General features: G+C 37.3%; 2 protein-coding genes across 2 annotated transcripts in view; one reads left to right on the top strand and one right to left on the bottom strand.

Annotated features, from left to right (window-relative positions):
• MRPL13 (mitochondrial ribosomal protein L13) overlaps positions 1-8,688 on the bottom strand; it is a 31,513-nt gene extending 22,825 nt beyond the window's left edge. The window contains exons 1-4 of the mRNA XM_071553926.1: positions 8,616-8,688; positions 7,884-8,007; positions 5,354-5,447; positions 2,996-3,056 (exon numbers count right to left, since the gene is read on the bottom strand). Of these exons, the coding sequence (XP_071410027.1) occupies positions 2,996-3,056; positions 5,354-5,447; positions 7,884-8,007; positions 8,616-8,642 (306 nt within the window). The 5' untranslated portion in view covers positions 8,643-8,688. The remainder of the gene's footprint in view (positions 1-2,995; positions 3,057-5,353; positions 5,448-7,883; positions 8,008-8,615) is intronic.
• A 19-nt stretch (positions 8,689-8,707) lies between these two features.
• Positions 8,708-23,467, top strand: part of MTBP (MDM2 binding protein) — a 28,036-nt gene continuing 13,276 nt past the window's right edge. The window contains exons 1-15 of the mRNA XM_071553910.1: positions 8,708-8,810; positions 9,711-9,791; positions 10,815-10,888; positions 11,007-11,152; positions 11,622-11,680; positions 12,779-12,923; positions 13,927-14,044; positions 14,630-14,764; positions 16,128-16,222; positions 16,919-16,985; positions 18,543-18,660; positions 19,801-19,974; positions 21,112-21,225; positions 22,519-22,683; positions 23,091-23,184. Of these exons, the coding sequence (XP_071410011.1) occupies positions 8,747-8,810; positions 9,711-9,791; positions 10,815-10,888; positions 11,007-11,152; positions 11,622-11,680; positions 12,779-12,923; positions 13,927-14,044; positions 14,630-14,764; positions 16,128-16,222; positions 16,919-16,985; positions 18,543-18,660; positions 19,801-19,974; positions 21,112-21,225; positions 22,519-22,683; positions 23,091-23,184 (1,649 nt within the window). The 5' untranslated portion in view covers positions 8,708-8,746. The remainder of the gene's footprint in view (positions 8,811-9,710; positions 9,792-10,814; positions 10,889-11,006; positions 11,153-11,621; positions 11,681-12,778; positions 12,924-13,926; positions 14,045-14,629; positions 14,765-16,127; positions 16,223-16,918; positions 16,986-18,542; positions 18,661-19,800; positions 19,975-21,111; positions 21,226-22,518; positions 22,684-23,090; positions 23,185-23,467) is intronic.

Raw genomic sequence — 23,467 nt, 5'->3', positions numbered from 1 at the left:
CTATGCAGATGTCTTTTTATATTCTCTGCCCCACATTAACATAAAAGATACTTAGCAGTGGGGAAAAAAAAGTAGTATTTTGTCAATCTTAGGCAAAAAATTACACATTTTATATGTCACATGATTAGACAGAAGGGGTTTTTTATTCTTTTCAACAAAGAAGCAAAGTCATGGTTTACAAATGGTTGCCATGAAAGGCTTTCAAGACCTGTGTGGATACATCTCCAGCAGCCTTATATGACCTAATAGCTGACAATGCTTTGAGCAGAAGATTGGACTAGAGATTTCCTGAGGTTCTCTTCAAGCTGAACCACCCTATGACCCTATGAAAAAAGGAAATGTACATTCAAATTCAGCACAAATCCTTCTGAAGCACTACCTACCACCGGCAAGGAATACAAAGTTACAAAGTCTGTAACACAGACATGAGGTAAACCTCCATTAAGTAAGAGTATCAGATGATCATCCATCCCCGTGCTGGTACCTTATGAAGGAACTGGAAATGACCAAGAATGATACCACAGTAACCTTGTCTAAATTCTGACAACCATACTTACGACATTCAGCCCCCCATGTATCCATGAACTATAGCAAATTACTCATTTCAACTTTTTAAATTAGCTATTAGCTGGGAACCAGCTTTTCCTAAAAACAGTCTCTCTGTATATGAGAAATGAAACTGTAATAGAAAAATATTTATCTTGGGGATTTGTCTGTTTGAATTCAGATACGTGTAAGTAAAGACAATACTAAGCAGTACTGCAGTCCTACACACACTCTGGAAGTCTCACATAAACTGAAAAAATGTCATATCCATTGCAAAACCACTGTGTAGCACCATCCAATATTACAACAGCCTTTTCCTTGGAAGTAGTCTCTTCCATTTATTTAGTGCCTTAATTTCTGTAGCAGCACTGTTTCCAAAAACAATGTTGACTCATCCAATGAAGCACCACCAGGATGAGCTAGCAGGAGTCAGTAGGTGGAAGGGCAGAGGAAAAGCAGTAGCCTCCAGGATGAAACCAGCACTTTACTGAAGGAAGACTTTGATGCCACAGGAAGATACAGTCTGCTTCCTACAACCTACCTAATTCCACTGGCTTCACAGGAAAAGAATTTAACATGATTAGAAAAGAAGTGAAATACAGTGATTTGTAGAAATCTCCACATTAACTATGTATCATTTAGATCATGATTCCAAGATCCGTATGTTACTTAGGCTAGGCATTATTCTCTTTACAGTACTGCTTTTTCAGGTTTTAAAAGCTAGTTCCAAAAATAAAACCTAATAATAAAACACCATCATAATTTCCATCTTTGTCATATCCCAATGTGTTTCACACCAATATAATTCTACTAGTAAATAAATGTTTCTAGCCATAAAATCCCTTGCAAATCAAAACCTGTAACAGCTACACATACAGAGCATTATCTTGCCAAATTACCATCTACTACTACTGACAAAAACACATCTGAGATATCTTTATGAGAGGGACATCTGAAAGCTTTGTCTTCAATAGAATGACAGAGTTAATTGCTGAGGACCCTCCACAATTCTGTTACAAAAGTGTCTCTCACTAAATCAGACCAAGCCTTGAGCCACATCACTGTTTGCTGAGCCTCTGTTCAACATGCCTTAGTTTTTGGCAATTCATTTAATCCTCCTCTGTTTGCAGAGAAATTCATCCATGAGTCTGGCAAGAAAAGAGGTATTTCAGAACAAATGCCAGAAACTAATTTATGGAACGTCCAATTCGCATGCCCGAGCAAACAAGTTGTGTTACACTGCCTCCCAGTGCACAGCATCTGCCTGGAGCTCAACTGAAATTGGTTGAAGAATCCATTTTAGACATGGAACTCTGAGTAATTCCCAAAGGAATTAAAACTATCTTAGAGACTGTTCACAAAAGCATTTTAGTTGTTTTGAAAAAATTCTAGACAGAACATAATATTGAACTGTAGGATTTAGTTTCATGTTATTTAAAGAAACCGCAATAATAAAAACAAAAACCAGGCAAATTCATGTGGTGGATTACTTGTTTACTGAGTACCTACACATCTTGTATAAGGCAGTCTTGAGACAAACCATGATTTCTAAATAGTTGACAAAACCCATGAATTTTACAGCAGATAAAATTTCTCTAGGAAAAGGAAGAAGCACTTTTATATTTTATACATAAGGTGACCCAAATGAAAGCATTTCAAAGTGAAAATGAAACATAATTATCTGTTAGTCTCTGTAGGCCTCATACCATGTTCTGAAACAGCACTTATTCGGTTCTCTGATGTTGTCCATTCAAAACCTCAGTAAAAGTAATTTCAGTAACTGTGTAAGTCAACGAACCAAAATGTTCATATCTTCCTCATTTTTTTTAGTCAGTACAAACACATGAGCACTGATGTTCAGAATTTATAACAGTCTAACACAGGAAGTTAGTAAAGAGGTTTATGATCAACGTACTCACCATTTCCAATTCTTTCAAAGACCATGAGCACAGAGCATTGCAGAAAAGATTTAAAAAACCATCATCACTTAACAAAACCTACAGTTGAATTTTACTGTGAAAAAGAGGCCAGGTGCACTTTCTAAAATTTTTAAGATTAACATTATTCTTGCTGGGTCTTAAAAAAGCAGTAGGGTCATTAAGCTGGAAGTACAGCTTAACTAACTCAAAGCTGAGGGAGTTTGCTTACGAGAAAGGTCAGACCCCTGAAACTAAAAGCAAGTAAATAAATGAAAAATTAGTGAAGCAATTCAGCCTGATTTTGCTCCTTTGGACAACATGGAAGAATAATGAAATACACAATTTACAAACTAATGCTGAAAACATGTTTACAAAAATGCTGTCACAATCCAAGCCTCTAATAACCATTAGCAGAAGGCTTCTAACGTAGCTTTAGAGATGCAGGTACCTGATCCCATTTGTTTAGGGGAAATAATTAACTGAAAATAAACCAGGTTCACAAATGAAAGGGAAGATGAGGAAACACTTACAGCAGTTGGATCCTTCAAATGGAGCTGAGTTGCTGTCACTTGTTTGAAACCACCAGGATAACTAGACAAACAAAACAAACATACAAGCTTAATTCTACACACTCAAGCAGGATGTTAACACAACTATCACTACATCTTGAACAAGGGTGTAATAGTATTATAAGACCTCAAAAAGGAAATGGCCCTCATGAGGCCAAAAACTATTTTATTTTGTCCTATTCAGCAACCAGAACAAGTTTATCACTGTGGGTGCGACCAAAGCTGTGTATTCTCCACCCTCTAGCTCATTGCTCAAGAACTGTTAACAACAGACCATTTGCAGCAGCTGCTTAGGGCACACCTAACCCCTCTGGCTGCAAGCTGATGTTAAAGAAGCCTGTGAGACAGGAGCTGTGATAACTCCCCTCTGGGGAGTTTTTAGCACCTTCACACCAGCCTGAGAGGGCATGTCTGCTATGGGCCATCAACGATTCCAAAAATACCCCATGACTCACAGATCACCCACTGTGGAACTCCCTGCTCTAGGGGAGGCACTGGGCGTTCCCACCTGAACCTGAGGGTATATAATTTTGGGGTTTGGGACTTCTGGGAGCACTCCTTCGATTTCAGAGGAAGAGAAGAACCTCAACAAGACTGTGACCATCATCTGCACCAATAGGTGTTTTTTTCCCTTCTTTTTGCTTTGGACTGAGAGGAACCACGTGGGTCTCAGCACAGGGGCTAATGAACACCATTCTGTTTGTGCCCCAGGGTGCTGGGTTACACTTCTGAGTATTGTGGGTTAAGATCAACTTCTCTCTGTATCACTGCATTTATTGTAATACTTTTATTAAATTGTAACTCTGACTTATAATCTCTTTTGTGTTTTCATTTCTCCTGCTGGTTTACCTTTAAACCAGCACATATTTGAAAGATTGTATCCTGTCAACTATCCACGTTTAACACCATTTTTACTTTCTCATGTTTTACTTGAGTATTAAAAAGCTTGTGCATCACAAGCAGATGGATGTTTTTAAAACTGCTTATTAAATACACTGTAACAGCTATAGACTACAATGGGAGCAAGACATGAAAAACTCAGAATATTTCCAGATGATCAAGACTTACAACCAGTCTATGGCTGACACAAAAGACATTAATTTTGAATAGTACTTATTATTTTCTTACTATTTTAAATAAACCTTAGCAAGATTTGGCATATCTACAGTAATAAAATTTTACTGCAATTGATCCAACTTTCTAAAATTCAGATTTACATATAAGCTTTAAACGAATGATAGCGTGGAGTAAGAAATTAAACTGAAGCGTGGCAAAGCTGGTTTTTATTTCGATTTAACTACATTATCAGGTATCAGCCTAAGTGAAATGAAAATAAGCCCAGCATCATTAAGACATGTTCACTGGGCTGCATGGAGTTATTAACTTACAATTCTTCTCACTTACTTAAAACCAACTTAAATACTTAGGCCAGTGCTTGAGCTTACACATATTTTTTTAGTGAAAAATATAAGAAGTCATAGGGGGAGTGGAGTAAAAAAAAGCATGCATTAATTTCCATCAACTCTGAAGAAGTATTTCTCAGCAATTCAGCAAAGAAATTTCAGGATTGCACCATTAGCACCAGAAAAATTATCTTTCTCAACATGATTTATTCATCTCCCAACTGGATACATTTTGACACTTAGTGATTATTATCTAGTAGTGCCATGGTATAAAATAGGAGCAATGAATTGATCATTGCCACACTGTCTGTAGTTGATTATGGCACCCACATTGGTACACAAGTTATGTCTGCCAGAATAATATATTTTACACTACTGTATACAATGATGTACTGCACATCAGTACATCTTGAGAGCATTTAATTTTTTACCAGCTTTTCCAATTTTTTTTCATCCTCTGAATCAGTAATACTTAGTATTAAGTAAATACATACTGGTAAGATAAAGTAATTAAAGTTGGCAACTGTTTTTATATATAAATAAATAAACAAACAAACATGTAGTGCCAGTAGAAATATCTTCTATTACACAATAAACAGAATAGTCCAGGTCACTGGATCCAGAGGTTCACACAAGACACAACCTGGTTCACCAAATCTGTTTACTTAGTCAATTGTTCTGACTACTACTAAGTTAGATTATTTCCCTAAGAACATATGCTGTGGATTGGAAAAAAAAAAGGCAAAAAAAAAGAAAGAAAAAGATTTGCAGCATTTTAAACATCGTAACACATGCAAACAAGCAAAAAACCCCAAAAAACATTACATAGGAATTCCCTTTTGAACCAACACTTTAACTGTTAAGAAAATATGACATTAAATTTACCACAAGCTCATTTGATTATTTACTATCTTACCCAGTATGTGAAGAATATACTTTTTGTTCCCATTTGTTACCAGAGAAGGCAATATGTCTTGTATTTATTATGACAACATGATCTCCACAGTCATCTACAAGGTAGAAATAAGAGGAAAATATTAAGGAGAACAATAGGGGAAATCAACCAAAATAGTAAGTTAGTATTGAAGTATTATGTGATACATTTGTAGTAGCAAAGAAATACACATTTCATAAAGCTGAAATTTAAAGATCTGAGCTTTCTGAGTCACACCATGCACATCAGGTTAAATACCAACCCGAATTACTATAATTATTAATACTGTCAGGCTGGATGGCAGGTGAGAAGTAAAATACCACCAGACCAGGTAATCAAATCATGGCAATTATTCAGCTAAGATCTGGCTTACAGGCAAGTGTATTATTCTACTCAACATGTTATGCTGTTTATGCACCTATATTTAAGAAAAAAAAAACAAGAAAACAGATTCATTCCAAATGATCCTAAATATTTGTTTTATTTTATTTCATAAAAACAGTACCTATGTTTACTGAAGGACTGAACATTTTGGGTAAGAAAATAATTATATTAACTAATTAGACTCTAGGGCAAAATATATAAAAGAAACAAAAATATTGGGTTTGGGGAAGAGCGGGGAAAAAAAAGCCCTAAAAATACCCCAAACAGTTCTGTTGGGAAAAATCCCCTCACTTTTATCAATCAGTCAGAAGTGAATGTTACAGCATATACATATAGAGTTTTATCAGCAACTTTAACATCAAAAGTTTTGTAAGTGCCAGGTCTATAATCTATCACTCTACCAGAAACTTATTTTTATAGATATTTTAAGCTAATAAAGTGCTGATAAAACCCATATTATCTAAAAAGTATAATAGAAATATGAGAAATTATGTCGTTTTTAATTTCACATGTAATGATCTTCATTAGCTGTATAAGCTATAACCACACATTCCATCAATTGGAAAATGATTTGTCCAGAGGTCATTCTCATTTGTATCACCATGTAACAACACAAGTATTTGAAGACACTCACTTGATTATGACATTTTTGAGTAGACAACAAAGCAAGCTGTACAAAGCAGAGCTTAAAGTGAGTATGGATTTTTTGTATAGGAGCATATAAATAATCAATGTAAGTTTCACACCTTAAGTTCTTCACCATTTTTTAATCTTGTTTTTGTCTCAAAGACACTAAAAGACTTATTAGTTCAGAAAAAAAGAAAAAAATTTGTTAGGTACATCATCCACAAATTCCTGCATACTTTGCTCCCACAAGGAATATCAAATGTCTCAGCAGTATTTACTTAGCAATGTCAATACCATGTGTAATGCATTTAGTACTGATTTACAGAATACTTCAAACCAAATAAAGTTACCCCTGAAATGACTTCCCAGGACTTTATAACTTCATGGATAAAGAAGTGTCACAGATCTTTCCCAGAGGAAAAATCAAAAACTTTTCCTCTCAGCACCTGCTTTGTTTTTCAGCCAGCCTTGTCTCCAGTGACATCTTGTGGATACCACAAAATTTGCAACAGCTTTAAAGCACTACAAATCCTATCTTCTGTTATGAATCAGAATCAGTATAACTTTAGTACGTACATTTCACATGTATGAGCAAACTTCAAGGCTTCCTTTATGTCTCAGCAATGTCTCTTGAAAAATATGCATAGGTGATGATGGATGAAAAATCTTCACTAAAAGAAACACTGTACCAGCTTATCCCCGTGAGACCAGCCCTACAGTACTATAACTAATGAACAATATCACAAATACATCTTGACTGCTGAATCTTCTAATTTGCAGAAAAGCAAAGTGATTGTTTTATTTAAGCAAGAAGGTATCTTTCAACAATGACTGTATCTCCCATTTGAGAACCAGACAGGTTCCATCCTCATCATCACCAAATGTCTGAGCCAGGAAGGCTCCTGTGAAGGTCATGGCATCCAAATCCTGTGCTCAAAGCAAGGCCAGCTATTAAAAATCTCCAAGAATGGAGACTCTACAACCTCTCGGGCAACCACTTCCAGTCACTCTCATAGTAAAACACGTTTCCTGATGCTCAGAGGGAACATCTGTGTTTCAGTTTGTGCCCACTGCCCCACTAAGACAGGACTTATTAAAAATCAAGAAGCACTCCAAGACTGTGAGCTGTACACCTACTGAAAGGTAGCACTCAGAACATCCAATCAAGAATTGTATCAGTGTTTCATTATGTGCATTAAACCTTTTACATCTAAAATGAACGCCATGAAACATGATCTGAGGTTTTTAAAAAAATGAAAGCACAATCAGCTGTAATTCAGCTACTTAAATTATAAATTCATAACATGCTTGATATATATTGGTAAAGAAACAACATAGGGCTGTAGAGGGGTATGATAGAAAAATGAGAAAAAATTAATTTATAATTTATAAACAATTGAAAAATATAACCTTTTGTATCAGGCTTGATTTTAAAGCTGAAATTGGAATAAACATACAAGTGAAAGAAAGTAAATTTGCTTCTGTCCACTGCAACACTCACTTAGTGCATGATAAATAGGTTTATGTCTGCCTTCCAGTCTGATTACAGTCGCAGCTGCTATTTTTCCTGGGGGCTGCATCTTCGCATCGAGGAGGTACCAGGCCCTGGCAAAAGTAGCCCATTGCTGAAGAGAAAGAGAGGCAGCACTTAGCACAGTAAAAGCTCACACTACCATAATCTAGCTTCTTTACTTAGATCAACACTTCTTTTACACTGAAAAATACTGCAAGAAATACAACATTCAGTAACACTCCCTTCAAACAACCTTGAACTGGGTGGCGCACCGCGATCCACCCACCACAGAGTGATGTGCTCGTGTGACACATGGACAGGTTGCTGGCCCCGAGGGTTTCGTTTCAAACATGCACATCTCCCGCTGGAAGCTCCTCTTATGGCTACCTGAACTATAACAGCGCTGCGGGATATTTGATGCCCAGCGTCTCCTTCCCTGCCGGCGAAGGGCGCAGCTCCCCCAGGCGGCCTTCGGGCCGCGCCCGCTGCGGGCACCGCCGCGCCCCGGACCCCGCGCACGGGGCGGCCCTGCCAGGGTGGGCTCTGCACCGACACCGGGCCCGGCTATTCCCTTCGGACCCCGCTACCTCCGTGTTCCCCGCCCCTCTGAGCCCGCCCGCTCCCTCCGTGCCCCCTGCCCCTCTGAGCCCGCCCGCTCCCTCCGTGCCCCCCGCCCCCCCAGCGCCGGGGGCTCCGTGGGCCCGGCCGGGCCGCGCTCACCTGTGCCGCCCTGCTGTAACTCGCCATGCCCGCGCCGGGCCCGGCGGCGCCCGCCGGAAGCGGAAGCGCTGCCCTTCGAGGGGCGGGCCCGGGCGGCAGCGCGGGAGCTTCGGAGCAGCCCCGGCCCGGCCATGGACCGCTACGTCCTGCTGCTGAACTGGGGGGAGCGCAGGGCCGCGGGCGGGCCCGCAGCAGGTACGGCCGTGGGGACAGGGCTGGGGCCGCTGAGCGGGACGGGCGCTGCTCTGATGTACGCGGCCGTGCGGGCCTTCCTGGCTCCTTAAATCCCCTCTGGATCCTGTCCTTTTACCCCCCCCCACCCGGGATCTGGCCTCCTAAAATGCCCCCCTGGATCCATAATCCCGCTCTGGATCCTCTCTCCTTAAACCTCCCCCGCGTTCTGTTTCCTTTACCCACCCCTGGATCCTGTCTCCTTAACCCCCCCTGGAACCTGTCTCCTTTGCCCCCGGCCTGGATACTGTACCTTTACCCACCCCTGGATCCTGCCTCCTTTACGCCCCGCCCCGGATCGTGTCCCTTTATCCACCCCTGGATTCTGTCCCTTTACCATCCCTGGATCCTGTCTCCTTTACCATCCCTGGATCCTGTCTCCTTTACCTGCCCCTGGATCCTGTCTCTTTATCCACCCCTGGATCCTGTCTCTTTATCCACCCCTGGATCCTGTCCCTTTACCTCCCCCCTGGGTCCTGTCTCCTTTACCTCCCCCCTGGGTCCTGTCTCCTTTACCTCCCCCCTGGGTCCTGTCTCCTTTACCCACCCTGGATCCAGCCTCCTAAATCCCCCCATCGGTTTCACGCTGGCTGAAGTGTTTGGTGACTTTAACCTGCAGAAGCCTTGGGGTTTTCGTGCTTCATTGCCCTGTAACCGTGTAGTGCAGTTCCTGGGCACCACTGTAATGAGAATTTTGCAAAATTTGCTGTTTTAAAACTCCTGTAAATCTGAAGATGACAATTGTCTTTAAAAAAAAACTAACAAAAGCTAATAATCTTGCACTGACCTTTATGTTGTTTCTACTGGAAAGTAAAATTTTACTTCTGTAATTCAGGAGTTTTAAGAAAAACTTTTTTTTTCTAGCTGGGACTGCTGCAGACATGTATCAGTTCCTGAGAGAAAGCTATAATGCATCTATAAACGCAGATGTGAGCACATTCCCAGGTAAATATGGCAGTGGACAGTGAGGTAAACATTAGCAGGGATTGACCTACGTATGGCTTAGAATGTAGGGGAAACAAGTCAGAAACTAAAGTAAACCCAACTGCAGTGGGGTGGGACTGCTCCTGCTGCTCCTTTTTCTGTGGGGAATTGATGATATTTCAGCAGCTGAGATTTTGGGAGATAATTAGATTGGACATGAGAAGTGGGTTTCTAAAATTTGAAAAATTTCAATCCAGTTGAGCAAGGAAGAATAGGAAAGTGCTTGTTTCTCAGGTAAGTGGGAAGCATGATATTTTCATTACTCCTGTAATGTCTTCTAATTTTTCCAGTGTAAGCAGTATTTGTCTGTTGGGTAGCAACTGGGAACTTTAATCCATGAGTATTTATTAAATTATTTAATCATCTTAAAATAGAATTCTGAAGATCCACTTTAGTTCTTTTACAGGCTGGGTGTTTGTGGTTTTGGGTTTAGTTTTGTTAAATAAATGCTTTCTTAATTCTTTGCTTGGTTTGAATGTCTAATGTTGAGCTGTTAAAAGCTTATGTTGTCACAGATACCATTGAATTTGGATTGATGTGGGAAACCACTATATGCTGTTAAAATTCATGAAGGTGGGAATGCGAGGCTGTTTTTATCTTCTGTGCTTTTATTGCATAGAAATGTTGGGAGAGGATCTCATTTTCTGAGCTCTGTAAACCAAATTTATGAAGGGTGGGATTAGTTCAGGTACAATACAGAGTCTGCAAACAGAAAGCAATATTACCCAGAATAGAGAAGAAGTAAAAGATTTTCTTACTTACTAACAGTCAGAGGGTCAGTAATAATTAGACATTTGCCAAGACACCTATCTACGCCTTAGTATGTTTAGAACCTAATTACAACGCTAAAGGAAAGTAGAACTGAAGTCATTGTGGCACATTAAATGACTTACGGAGAGTCTTTCAACAGAGATGTTCATTATAATAGGAAGGATAGATTGTAGTGGATCGATTATTTTTAAAAATTGTTTTATCTCTTTGCAGCATGTTCAGTTGCTGGTATTCCAGGTGCAAAGAAGTGGTATTTTGCAAGTCATATTATATGTGGTTATTATCAGGTAAGACAGACTTTTTTCAGAATATAAGTTCCTCAACTGTTGGCTTGTTTGCAGAGCAAGTTAAAACTGTGTTGTTCAAAATTCTTTTTTGCTTAATAAAGTCTTTTTGTTTGGTTAGTTCTGCAGTTCTGACTGGGAGGAAATAAATGTTGACACACAGAAAAATGAAGATTCTCTGCAAACAAGCTTTGATGAATACCTGGGAGCCATACAAAATTTTGAGGAAGATGACAACAACAGTCGGGAGTCACTGTCTCTGACTGAGTATGGATATTAATATTTTTTGAAAGCATAGTGATCTGACATTTAACAGTAACAACCCAAGGGAATAATAAAAATTTAACAAGTGAAAGTTAACTATGAACAATCCCTGACTACTACTGACAACATTCTATTTTCTTTAAGATAGCTTTTATTTTTTAGTAATGGATGATTTTTATAGGATAACTGAACAGTTTCCTAACAGCTAACATTTATAAATACAAAAAGAAATTTCTTGCTAATCCATCTTGAATCCTATATCCAGTTTTACTGCAGATTATTTTGGTGTCATTAGGCCTACTTCTGCCTCAGCAGAAGAGGAGATAAGTATTTCTCATTGCCTAGGTATGTTTGTGCAGAGTTTTAAAGATGCAAGATACTTCCATCAGGTAGTATTCATTAGTTGTAACTTTTTGTTTCTAAATGACTTTGTTTATATTTTGTTTCCAACCATGTTGCTCCTCATTTTCAGTCTCTATGATGAAGCTGCTGAAAGTCTGCATCAGTTAGCTGATAAACTGCCTGCCCCAGGTAATCTCTCTAAAAAGCAATCTCATCGGAGTTTATCTTCTTAGTTATTACTCTAAAAACTCATGTGGTAAAATCATCATCAAATGGAAAACTTCAGAGGGTGTTAATTTGTTAGCTGAATTAATGCAGCACTTGAAGGTAGTTAAAGGAACTTGAGCATGGTTGGCCTTGCAAATCAGCTTACGGACTGGTTTGCTGCTTGTTTCTTTGGAAGGCTGTATAAGGTAGGTATTTTTATAATTAGTTTTTCCACCTGAAATGGCCTCAAAGTAGTAATAGGCAGTAAGCAACAGGAAACTCAACAGGAAGTTTCTTATGCAAATAAAGGAAGATGTTGACTTCAGGCTTACATCTGAGTTGCCAGCTGATTGCTTGTGGCAGTCAAGAAAGCTCAGAAGGAAAGTCAGTCAGATTTTGTGAACTGGATATAAGTATGACCTTGCAGGTTAGGGTTACGTAATGTTGCAGCAGTTGATTTGGGATAGGAAAGGAATTTAGGAAGAATGAGAATCAGAATCATTAAGGTTGGAAAAAGACCTCTGAGATCATTCAGTACAACCTTTGAACATCACAGTGTCAACCAGACCATGACACTAAATGCTATGTCCAGTCTTTCCTGAAACACCTCCAGGGATGATGACTCCATCATGTCCCTGGACAGTCCATTCCAATATCTAATCACCCTTTCTGTGAAGAAATTCTTCCCAGCGTTCAACCTAAGCTTCCCTGATGCAGCTTAAGACTGTGTCCTCTTGTCCTGTCGCTGGTTGCCTGGGAGAAGACTCCAACCCGGCTACAGCCTTCTTTCAGGGAGTTGTAGGCAGTGATGAGATTTCCCCTGAGCTGCCTCTTCTTCAGCTAAAGAACCCCAGCTCCCTCAGCCACTCCTCACAGGACTTGGGCCCCAGACCCTTCCACAGCTTCACTGCCCTTCTCTGGACACACTCCAGCGAAACAGTGTCCTTCCTGAAATTAATTTAAGCCGGTATTTCAGCCCCTTTTAATGCAATCAGTGATAATCAGTACTTTTCTGTCTTTAAATGACTGAATAATTTACTGAATCATGGTACTTTAAGTGATATTTAAATGTTTTTATAGGCAAAGCAATGGTTGATATAATACTGCAGGCTGTTGAACAAGATGGACCCAAGTTAAAAGACTGCTTACCTGCTGTTGGTGCCCTGAAACACCTGAGAGAATGGCACTGTGCACACATCACTATTGCAGCAAATGATGCTAAAGGGTATGGCGTTTATTTCAGGGCTATAAATAAGGTCACTCCTGTTTTCTCTTAGCATAGGTCAGCAGTTTAATATAAAAACAGCATCTTGAGTACTTTACATGTATACTTTGAAAATACATAGATTAGTCTTTCATTACTGTATCAGGAATTACTCATGCTGATACATTGTAAGTACATGCCCTAACCAGAGGAGCAGGCAAAAAAGTCCTCTGAATTTCGTGTCTTCTGTGGGAAGAAAAGGTAAAATACTTTCTCTTCCCTACTGGCTTTAGTCTGCATACAAGGTTCTCAAGTTGTACTATGCTACATAATAACTTGTATATTGATTGTAGTTTTCCAAGTTTTTTTTAAATGAATCCATACCTCTGCTGGTTTTACTTTAAATTTTATATTACCTTAATTACCTTTGGTATTACATTTCAGGGAGGAAAAGTGGAGTGTGTGATATATCCCTTTTGAAAAAGGAGTATAAGTACTCAATTTCTTCCTGTATGCTTCTGAAGAGTCTATTAAAGAGTCACTGAGACTATTAATTCAAACTGAAATTAAGTCCAGTAATTTCCTTACTAATTGACATAAAGAGTAATGTCCTCCTCTAATTGGCATAAAGAGGCGTATAAACCACAGTAGTTTGGTGGTTTTTCCCCATGTAGTGAATGATTGTGTGAATACTGAATAACTTGGCAAAGTATCCTCCACTTCCCCCCTCTTCCATGCCCAAAAGATTCAAGTTTGCTTCATAGAATGTGTGGTTAAGCTTAATCCTAAATGAATAAAACTGTTGAAAAATAAAAAGTCGAATGTTGAGTCATTGGATAGAAAAAGCAATATACCTACTATACAGTAATTCCTGAGGTATATGGAGGGTGGTAAACTTACTGCAGTGACTTCCATGAGGACTTTATCTCTGTGCTCACTGAGCAATAGGTGAATTCATTCAAACTCCACTTCATGTTAATTTGCAATACTAAATTCACTAAGATGAATTCCATACTTTTTACAGTAGCTGGCAAAAGATTGCAGACTATCTATCAGCAGACTTCATAGCTTCTGATGATATCATGAATATTATTGATTTAAAAGAACTCTGGAGAGGAAAGATTCAGATATGGGAAAGAAAGGTAAACCAACTTTTTTTGGCTGTGGTTATTTTTAAAGCATCTGTTTGCCTCATTTAGAGAATCTGTTGTACAGTGCATTTTATACTTTAAGCCAAATTTGGTTTTGACAATGTAATTCAAAGAACTAATCTGCAACATGTCTGAGTGGGTGGTGCAACTACTTGCTTTTAGGCATGATGAAGGGATAAAATCAATGAAAGATCAATGCATCAAGATTTGACCTTGAAATCCCCATGCTCTCCTCTGAAATATTTGTCTTAAAACTTACAGTTCAAAATTAGATTGCTTTGTATCTATTACAGATCATTCTCATTTAACTGTCAGTCAGTGTTGCAAGTGCACATCAGGTGTTTCAGCAAAGACTGAAAACTTTGTGACTGTGAAAGACATTGTTTACATTTCCAGTATTAAGATTTTGGCTTTAATAGTTGGTTATCTAAGTCTAGTATTTTTATGTAATTTTACAGATCTGATGGAAACAAATATAATACTAATTGTTAAAAATAATAAGACATCTAACTGGCTGAAGAGAAATAATTTTTATCTCTTTTTTTGACACATTTTTTGTTTTCTCTTTTTTTCCAGTTTGGATCGGGAGTTGAATTTCCAGAATTTTGTATAAAAAGCACTTCAGCAAAGACATTCAGCACTGCACATTTAAGTTCTTGCCTTGCTGCTAAAAAAGAGCAGCAATCAAGGAATACTGATGCTTTGCCAGAAGCAAGTATTATTCTTGATCTTTCTTTGAATTTTAGAATTCTTCTGTTTCACTTTTCTGAGAAAATGAGTAACTGGGAGACTTTAATCAGAACTGAAAGTTCAGTGTGAAAGTGATGATTGGATAAGATTGAGGAATGCTTCTTTTGGTCATGTGTGTTCTCAAAACAGGTCCTTAAAATTTCATCTGTTTATTCTTAGGAATACAATACCAAATTTTTTTCAAGTAAAAATTGGGATTTTCTTCAATCTTAATACACAAAATATCTAAATTATGAATTATGTATTTATTTAACCTTTTCTACTATCTTGGATTGAGCTGGCAAAATGCCAACTGTCCAAGACAGAGAAGTGTTCCTCCATCCCCCAACTAGCCAAGAGAAAAAGAAGAAGAGGGAGAGGAAAAAAAACTCTAAACCAGGTTTATGCTGAAACTAACTATATGGATTTATACAGAAAAGAGAAAATTAAGAGAAAACTACAATATAACACACACTTACACAAATTATATATATATAACAAGAAATAACTTCCCACTACCCAATTACTACAAAGTCTAGATCTATAAGACTCTAAAAGACACCTAGCAAGAAACATAAAGAGTAACAACAAAATGTTTCTGCTTCCCTGAAACTAAAGCAAAATAAGATGTAGTGGCAGCAGGAGCAGGGCCTAACAGAGCAGAACAACTGCAGCAGGTCTTCTCTGCACTCCGGCCATAATGGAACTGACCTGACACCTCCCACTGCTGCACACAGGTCTTAAGTTTGCGTCATCTGGTATGAAATACTTCCTTGATTACCCAGTCAGGTGAGAGCTGTCTCTCAATCCATATAAATTCTCTGAGCCTGCTAATTTGAGGCCTAGCTAAAACCACTACATCTACTTAATTTTAAAAGTTTGGGGTTTCTTTCACACTTGCTGTTTCATGTTTTCCACTGGAAGTAGATAATTAATGGGAACTCCAGAATTGCATCTGTTGAGGAAAATAAAAATGAATGTTTATGAAAGTTGGTATCAGTTAAGAGTTTATCATTCCATTGTTAAAATATGTACATTCTGGATTGCATTTTTCTGTTCCTGGTAGATCTTATTTTTCTTGTGGTAAGAGTTAGAACTCATTTGATGCACATGGTTGACATTCTAGGAAGTAGGCTTTATTGAACATAATTAAATACCTTCCTTGGTTTTTATATAATTATGTTTACTATGATATTGTGAAATGTTTGTCTACTCCTTTATGCCTTTTATACTTCTTTCAGAAGTTATTTGTAAGGCAAGTGCCCCCAGCAAAACACTTGAGGAGGTTCAACTGAGATAGCATCACATATAGTGTTACAGGCTTTTTGATTTGATCTCTTTTCAGGTATTTCATTACTATGGTCCTGCGCTGGAGTTTCTGCAGATGGTGGTGCTCTCTGATCTACCTTCCATTTTTATATCAGATCTAGAATTTGAGCTGTATCCTTTTTTCAAGGATCTCAACTACTGCTGATAATTGTCTATAGCAGAAGGAAAACAATCAGGATCTACCTGGGCAAAGCAACAGATAGATGGGTGTTGCAAGGGCTCATTCCATTCTAGCCTGCCAAAATAGTCATAGTGATTCTTCACGACTGGATTTTTTAATTTTGAAATTTAAATTACAGTAACAACGGCCAGATATTGTTGTTATTATCACACATATCATTTGTCTGTTGTGTGCATGCTATTTGTGGGGAAAAAATAATGAAACGTTTTTTACTGTGTAAGTTTAAAAGACTTTTTACTAATTAATGAATGTAGCATGCTTCACAATACAGGAACATTTGTCCACAAGTAATGTTTTAATTGTGCAGGGAGAAAATCTGTGGCAAGATATAGCAGAGCAGTTTTCTCTTGACTGTATGTGCTGCAGAGATCTCAGAGTGTAATACTGTTGTTTTTAAATGTATGTACTTTTGGTACTAGTCTCGGTGTAACAATAGCAGCTTAGGATGTATAAGCCTGCCATGATTTTGAATATATAAACATCTGTGGTGAGTTTTCTAAGTGATATTGTCATATCAAAAGTTAAATACTTGCAGTTTGTCTTTGAAATATGATTGTAACTTGATTTGCAAAATAGAGATTCATAGTTCTCTGTGAAGATGAGGTTCCTTAAACTGTTCTGTTCAGGAGCCTGTCAAAAAAGAAGGAGGCATCTATGCTGCTTTTGGACCAGATTTCTTTTCTCTCTGGGAAGGTAAAAACTTGCTTTTATTCAGTATAGCAGAAAAATGGAAGCATGTATTTTGCCTGTAAAAGGTACAGGAATAATATTTTTAAACCTAGACTCTGTGCAAGTCTCTGTGTAATATTCAGCTCTAAAGCAAATACAGCTTTTAAAGGTGCCTGCTCTACATGCCCACTGAATATTTTTCTCTTTATCTCTGCTAAGTTTCAATCTCCTGAAAAAGTTTTGCAGTTTTTAATTGTATCCTGACAGTTTATTTCTGTGCTATCATAATTGAAATACTGCTTTTTTAGCAAAAGACAGGCACGTGTGCAGCCTACAAAATATAGCAACTCTGAAGTGGTAAGGTTTTTATTTTATACGTGCATATTCTGCTTTTACATTCTGATTTTGGATGAAAAGAGTTCATGAAACATTTACAATCCTACTTTCCCCTCTCCCTGTTGCCTTGGAATGATAGTGTGATTATTCACAGCCACAGTACTGTTTTTCCTGAATGTTATATCAACTTTACATAAAAGGTGATACATTCTTGTTTTAGTTTTTAGTATTTATAAAATATATCAATACCAGTCAAAACAAAACCCGCAATCTGAAAATGCTGGTACAGTCATTCTTAATAACTTATATGCTTTATTTGCTGTGTAGATGCTATTCCTTTATCAAGCTGTATATTTAATTTTCAGTTTGTTTTTTAGGTTTTTAGTAACTGTTTTTGTCCCCTGCCTCTCCATTCTCCATTATGCTTAGCCAGAAAAGGATAAGGTCCTTTTTCTAGTGCTGTACCAAAAATATCTTTTAGAATGGTTTTATATTGGTAAATATCCCAGGTAATTCTCATTTTACTTAAAGGTGCCAAACATTTGGTCAAATATCTTATACAGTCCAAGGTGGTATTTTAAAGAAGAAGCCAAAACAGACAAACATGGTCTCAGGTTACTTTTTAGAGTCTGCACATGTTGAATTGAATATATTTTGAAGATAACTGTTTCTCACAGGGATTTTTTTCAGTCTGCTACTGGAAATATGTGCATATGTAGGCTTTTCTAATAGCCATATTAGCATTGTTTTATTGCTTGACTATTCAAATATATGTGCATTTTTTCTATTAGTGCTTGTTGGCCTGCAATCTATCTAGAGACTTAAACATAGCCCAGTATCTGATTAATGGAGAAGAGTAATATGTAGGAAGGAAAAAAAATATGAAATGTTTTTATAGGAATTCAGATGCCACTCATTATCTTTGAATTCTCTTTTCATTATGGATATTACTCTACAGCCAGAATATTGAATACTTTGTAAGAGGTAGAAAATACCTTTTTATGTATAAAATAGAAATTCACTACTTAATGATCTCTCATCTGAACCACCAAAAAGTAAACACAATTTTTACAGCTTCTGTGTGAAATTCAGTTCCATTTCAATGGATATGAATTGACAAATGTGTTAAGATGTTTTTCTTCAATTGAAATACATTTGAAATAATGCCAAATCAGTAGCTCAAGACTGAAATGTACAACAGGTTTCAGTACTATTGCATGTGTTTTATTTGCTCTCATTATTTAGGTAGGAGCTTTATTTACATTGCCATGTAGCGTGAGCAATGTAGTGATCCCATCTCCTGCCCAGCTGAGTACCAAGAAATGGAAGGAATATATGGCCAGGAAACCCAAGGTCATTACTGGTAGGTATATTTTGTTGTGATTATTTCTATATGTGTATGTGTGTATATGTATGGTGAGCTTTTTCTATACATTTGGGACTCTTTTTTTAGGTTCTATGAAATTAAGTCAGTCATTCTCATCTTGATTGACACAAAAGGGTTTGCTGAATGCAAGTTCTGCTATGCAAACTTACAGGAAAAATTGATAATAACATCATGGCAAGTTTTGGGTAAACAATGCTTCTCCTTTAAACCATTTTTGTGTCCTGTCTGTCAGCTGAGATCCAGGTTCCACACATGTTTTTAAGGTGATTGTCAAATCCATGGACGTAGAGACTTGCTTCTGCAGATGAAAATTCCAGTGTGCTTCACTTAGGTGCTTTCCTTCTCATTTAAGCATTTCCAGAGGTTCTTCCATGCACTTGCATTTAATTTCAATCTCTTCTTGGGAAAATACCAAACATTAAGAAATGCTGGATGCCTTCGTTCACCTGAGAGGAGTCAGCTGCCACATTAATTTACTTTCAAAACTGCAAACTGTGTGTCCATGTTTAAAATAGAATGTCTTTATCTCTCACCTATGCTATGCACAAGGGTAAAGTAGGGAGTGAAGCTTCTATTAATGAATAATGCAGCATCCTTAGGAAGTATTTTCTTTTATTCTACAGTTGCATGCTCTTTCAGTGAACATTTACATTTTTTCAATGCACATATGCAAACAGGTCTGTTTTTACCTAGCGGAACAGAAACTTCTTTTCATTGTTTCATGACAGAAATGTAACTTCGCCAGTTAAAGTCTTGCCTGTTCTTAGACCAGTTGAAGAACGTCTCTTGATGGTGGTTGAAGTTTCCACGTGTATTTTGTAGTCTGCATTAGAAACTGGCCCTCCTGGCAGTCACAGGAGCTGCGAGCTGGCTGTAAGCCAGCAGTGTAGTCCTGCTCAGCTTTTCTGCTCTTAATCATTTGTTTTGCATGCTCTTCAGTTTGTAGCTTTACGAGGGGTAAATATCACCTGTAGTTACTGTGTCTCCTCAAAGGATGTTAAGATTTCTGACATAACAGAAGAGGGCAAGTGGAAGAATTTTTGATGGTGAATTATAGCTTGGTTTAAAGCTGTTTTCCTGAGGCTATTTCACATTTATGTCCCAATGTTTGTTAAGTTCCAGAAATTGAACTGAAAGGAGAATCTTGCCGATATTATTTCTTGCTACAAGGCAATGGCTCTGGGGGATGTAAAGCAACCTTGATTCATTCAGCTGGCCAGATCAATGGTATGGCCACTCTTGCTGCACTAAATGGAAAGCTAAAGACAAGAGCTGAAGAAACAGAGTCAAGTAAGAGTAATTGCTTATTTATTTAAGAATATCTGAGTGTAGGCAAATGCTACTCAATTTCGTATGTTCCTTTTATTAATTCCAGTCAGTGTTAAAAGGGAGAAAAGAAGGAGGAATATTACATGTCTTATTAATGTGTCTACTAGCAATATTTTGTCAAATCCATAAAAATATAATAAGAGCTTATTTATTCAGAGAATTTACTGCTACAATATTTTTTTAAATCAACCATGTAAAGTTATAGTCAGTCATTTCTCATAGTCGAGATTAGTTGAAAATTGTTTATTGTAAAGGGACATCGAGGTAATATTAAGACAAATGAAATTTATGAACACTTGAAGTTAAAATAGTATGTATTGTGGGTGCAAAAACTGACCAGCCCTTGCCAAAAATCTAGGTAAGTATCTATTGAAAATCCTATCTCACTTATGATTTCAAATAAAAACTGCAATGCCAGCAGCCAAGTGAGTTTCATGATCACCTTCAGTTAATTTGCAGATATCCATATTAGTGCAGAGTGTTCAGGGTAAGAGCTAGCAGTTGTATCATAGCTGCTGCACCAGGTCAGTGTGTACGTAGACATTTATCTTAGAGTAGTTATCCTGTTACAACTACACATACTAGATAACTCTACTAATTCCTCTATTTGTTTCAATAACACTGACAAAGCAAAAGAGTTCAGTGACCTGCATCTTACCTGCTTAATTCCTTATTATCGAAATAAATCTGCTTGTGATATGACTGACTACTTGCCATTTATCCTAATTAAAATCCCATTAGTACAGTGTCAGAGAACTGAAAGTCCTTGACCATATGCTGGGAGAAAACTTTTCTTTCTTAGTATGAAACTTAGGATCTTTTTACCTTCTTTAAATGTTAGACATGTTGTTTGTGTTGTTGTTTTATTTGTTCTGTACAGAACTTCAGAAATACTAGTCAGGCATCCCTTCCAAGGTATCCTCCCGGTGTTCAGTTGTAATTAATTTGTTTGGGTTTTTTAATGGTTAGCCATATTTGAAAGTCTGGTTGTTTCCTTTTAATATGAAATTTGTATGTCTGCTATATTTATGTTTTCTATTGAGTAATGACTCCAAAGTCCTATGAGAGATTCTTAATAAAAACTTCTAATCTGTGCAGGCTTTTGTATTGCTGACTTTATCAAGTCTCTGCCACACTTTAGTGGAGAAGAGATTGTAGAGAAAGAAATGAAACTGTCTCGTCTCCGAGTGTTTGCCTTGAAAGAATATCTCAGTAAGTAACAGGGAAAGCACTGGTAATTCTCAAACTAGTATTTAAAAGCTTGTTATGTCAAACTGAATGTGATGGCTCGCCTTGCAAAACTGAAGTGAGATGATGACTTTGTGAAGAAATAGGGAAGGTTTAAAAAAGAAACTTCATAGTATATCCATGATGGTGTCTCAGATAATGAAAAAGAGAATACTGAATTAAGATTGGTCGTTGTTTGTTACACTAATTCTCTGAAACTTTGAACATAGGTTTGGGATAGTTTTGTCGTAATTGTTTGATGATTTCCCCAAGAACCTTTACTGCTGGATCTGCCTTCTGAAAAACAGGAATTCTGGATTTGATTTTTCAGGTTTTTTTAAATTTTATTTTTTTCTTGCAAAAGTTTTAAATAGCGCAAGAAAAATATGCATTGGATGTTTGTTAGATTCATCATGAAGCATCATTCATAATAGCAACTGAAAGGTCATCCTCTGCAGGTTGTCATGACTTTGCAGAGAAGTACATTTGAGTGTCCTGATTTTTCCCAACTAAGGGCATTGCTCAAAGAGACTCAATTAAAAGAAAACAAACACTTCTGAGAGATTGGCTGTCTTATTGAACATGGCATTCTGTGAAGATAATTTTAGTGTATTATCATTAACAGAATAGCAGCTTAGAGGAAATAGTATTTCTGCTAATAGTCTTGTCTTCCATCCCCTGTCCCCTGCCAACTTGCAGTCATTCCCAGATTCCTGTCAGCTTCAGCCCTGAGCTTGGGGCTGCTTTAGAGCTTGTGTTTTAGTTTCAAGTGGCAAATCCATTTCCATTAGTATGAAGACTGGATAGGAGCCATTGGGATTGACTGATCATCCTGGATCACACCAGAATTACCTGCCCTTGATATTCTTACCAAAGAGACAAGAACAGGCTGTCAGTTATACTGAAGCCACACTTGCACAGCAGCAAAAATAGGTGGGTGGAAGGCTCTCCAGACTGGAGCTTTTCACATTTAGGCTCAGCAAGTCCAGACGTTTGAGGGATTCAAACCTGGATATACTCAGAAATGCATATACATAGAAATTAAAGGACTGTAAAAATGGGATTCACATGCAATTTCAGCTATTTTCACTGCTAAGTTTTTTCACTTTTCTGTGGAATAAATCACCCATGTCTTGCTGAAAAGTACAGTAGTAAGTGTCAAATTACCTTGTGTTGTTGGTTTTGGGTGAAGATTTTCTTGTTTAGTTGTTTTTTAGCAGAGTCCAGTTGTTCTTTATTACTTAGCAGGTGTAGTATCTTTTCTTTTTCCTTTTACAGAGAGAAAGGAGTCGACCAAGCAGCCTCCAGCTATTTCTATCAATGAATTCAAAATCTTATTAAAAGTAACAAGAGAATGTTTTTTGGACCTATGCAACACTAGTCTTCCTAACCATGATATTCAGAAGGCTTCCAATAAAACCAGGCCATGCACTGTGACTTGTGGTAATTATCATTATTTAGAAAATATACTGCTTATTCTCTTAATGTTTTTTCCTTCTCATCATCAATTTTTTACTAAAAGGAGGAAAGTCATTTTACCAAAAGAGGAAAAGATGAAAGGGAACGTAAAGTGGCTTTCCAGGCTTTTTTGCAAACTGAAATTACCCTTGTCTTAACTATTTCCCTTTTTTTGTCCTTGACAAAAAAATTGTGCAGAAAACATTTCTAATTGCATCATCGGACAAATTTCCCTTTTATTTGCATAATTTTAAAAGTATGCATTGACAGATATGCAATAATTAATAATGGTGTAATATAAACATATACATAAAAAGGGGTTTATATACATATATATTTCTTTAATTAATAAGATTGCTTATTAAGAGTTATTCAGCATATATTTCTTGCAGAGTCTGATTTAGTGGAGCCAAATCCTTTGGAGTGGCCAGAAAGACATGTTCTTCAGAATTTGGAAAACTTTGAAAAAAACAAGCAAAAACTGAGGTAATAATGAAATACTGGATATTTTCTTTGTAGTGGCCATTGAGCATTACTGTAGAGGAGCTTCATATGTTGATAGCCATTGTGTAAACTGTTTTCAAATATATTGATAATCCTTCAAAGAAAACATTTTGCTTAAGGCTAAAACTAATTTTCTGTCAATTTCCAAAGGTGTATTTCATTGGTATTTATAGTAGCATTGTTTTGATTTTTATTAACGAAATGCTAGTGAAATTTGGCTTAAAATAGCATAGTTCCAAAAATAAATGGCCAAAAAGGCACTTCT

This window comes from Pithys albifrons, chromosome 4 (assembly GCF_047495875.1).
Source record: "Pithys albifrons albifrons isolate INPA30051 chromosome 4, PitAlb_v1, whole genome shotgun sequence".
Taxonomy (NCBI): Eukaryota; Metazoa; Chordata; class Aves; order Passeriformes; family Thamnophilidae; genus Pithys; species Pithys albifrons.
The sequence above is the reverse complement of the archived record's forward strand: the minus strand, read 5'-3'. Positions and strand labels throughout refer to the sequence as shown.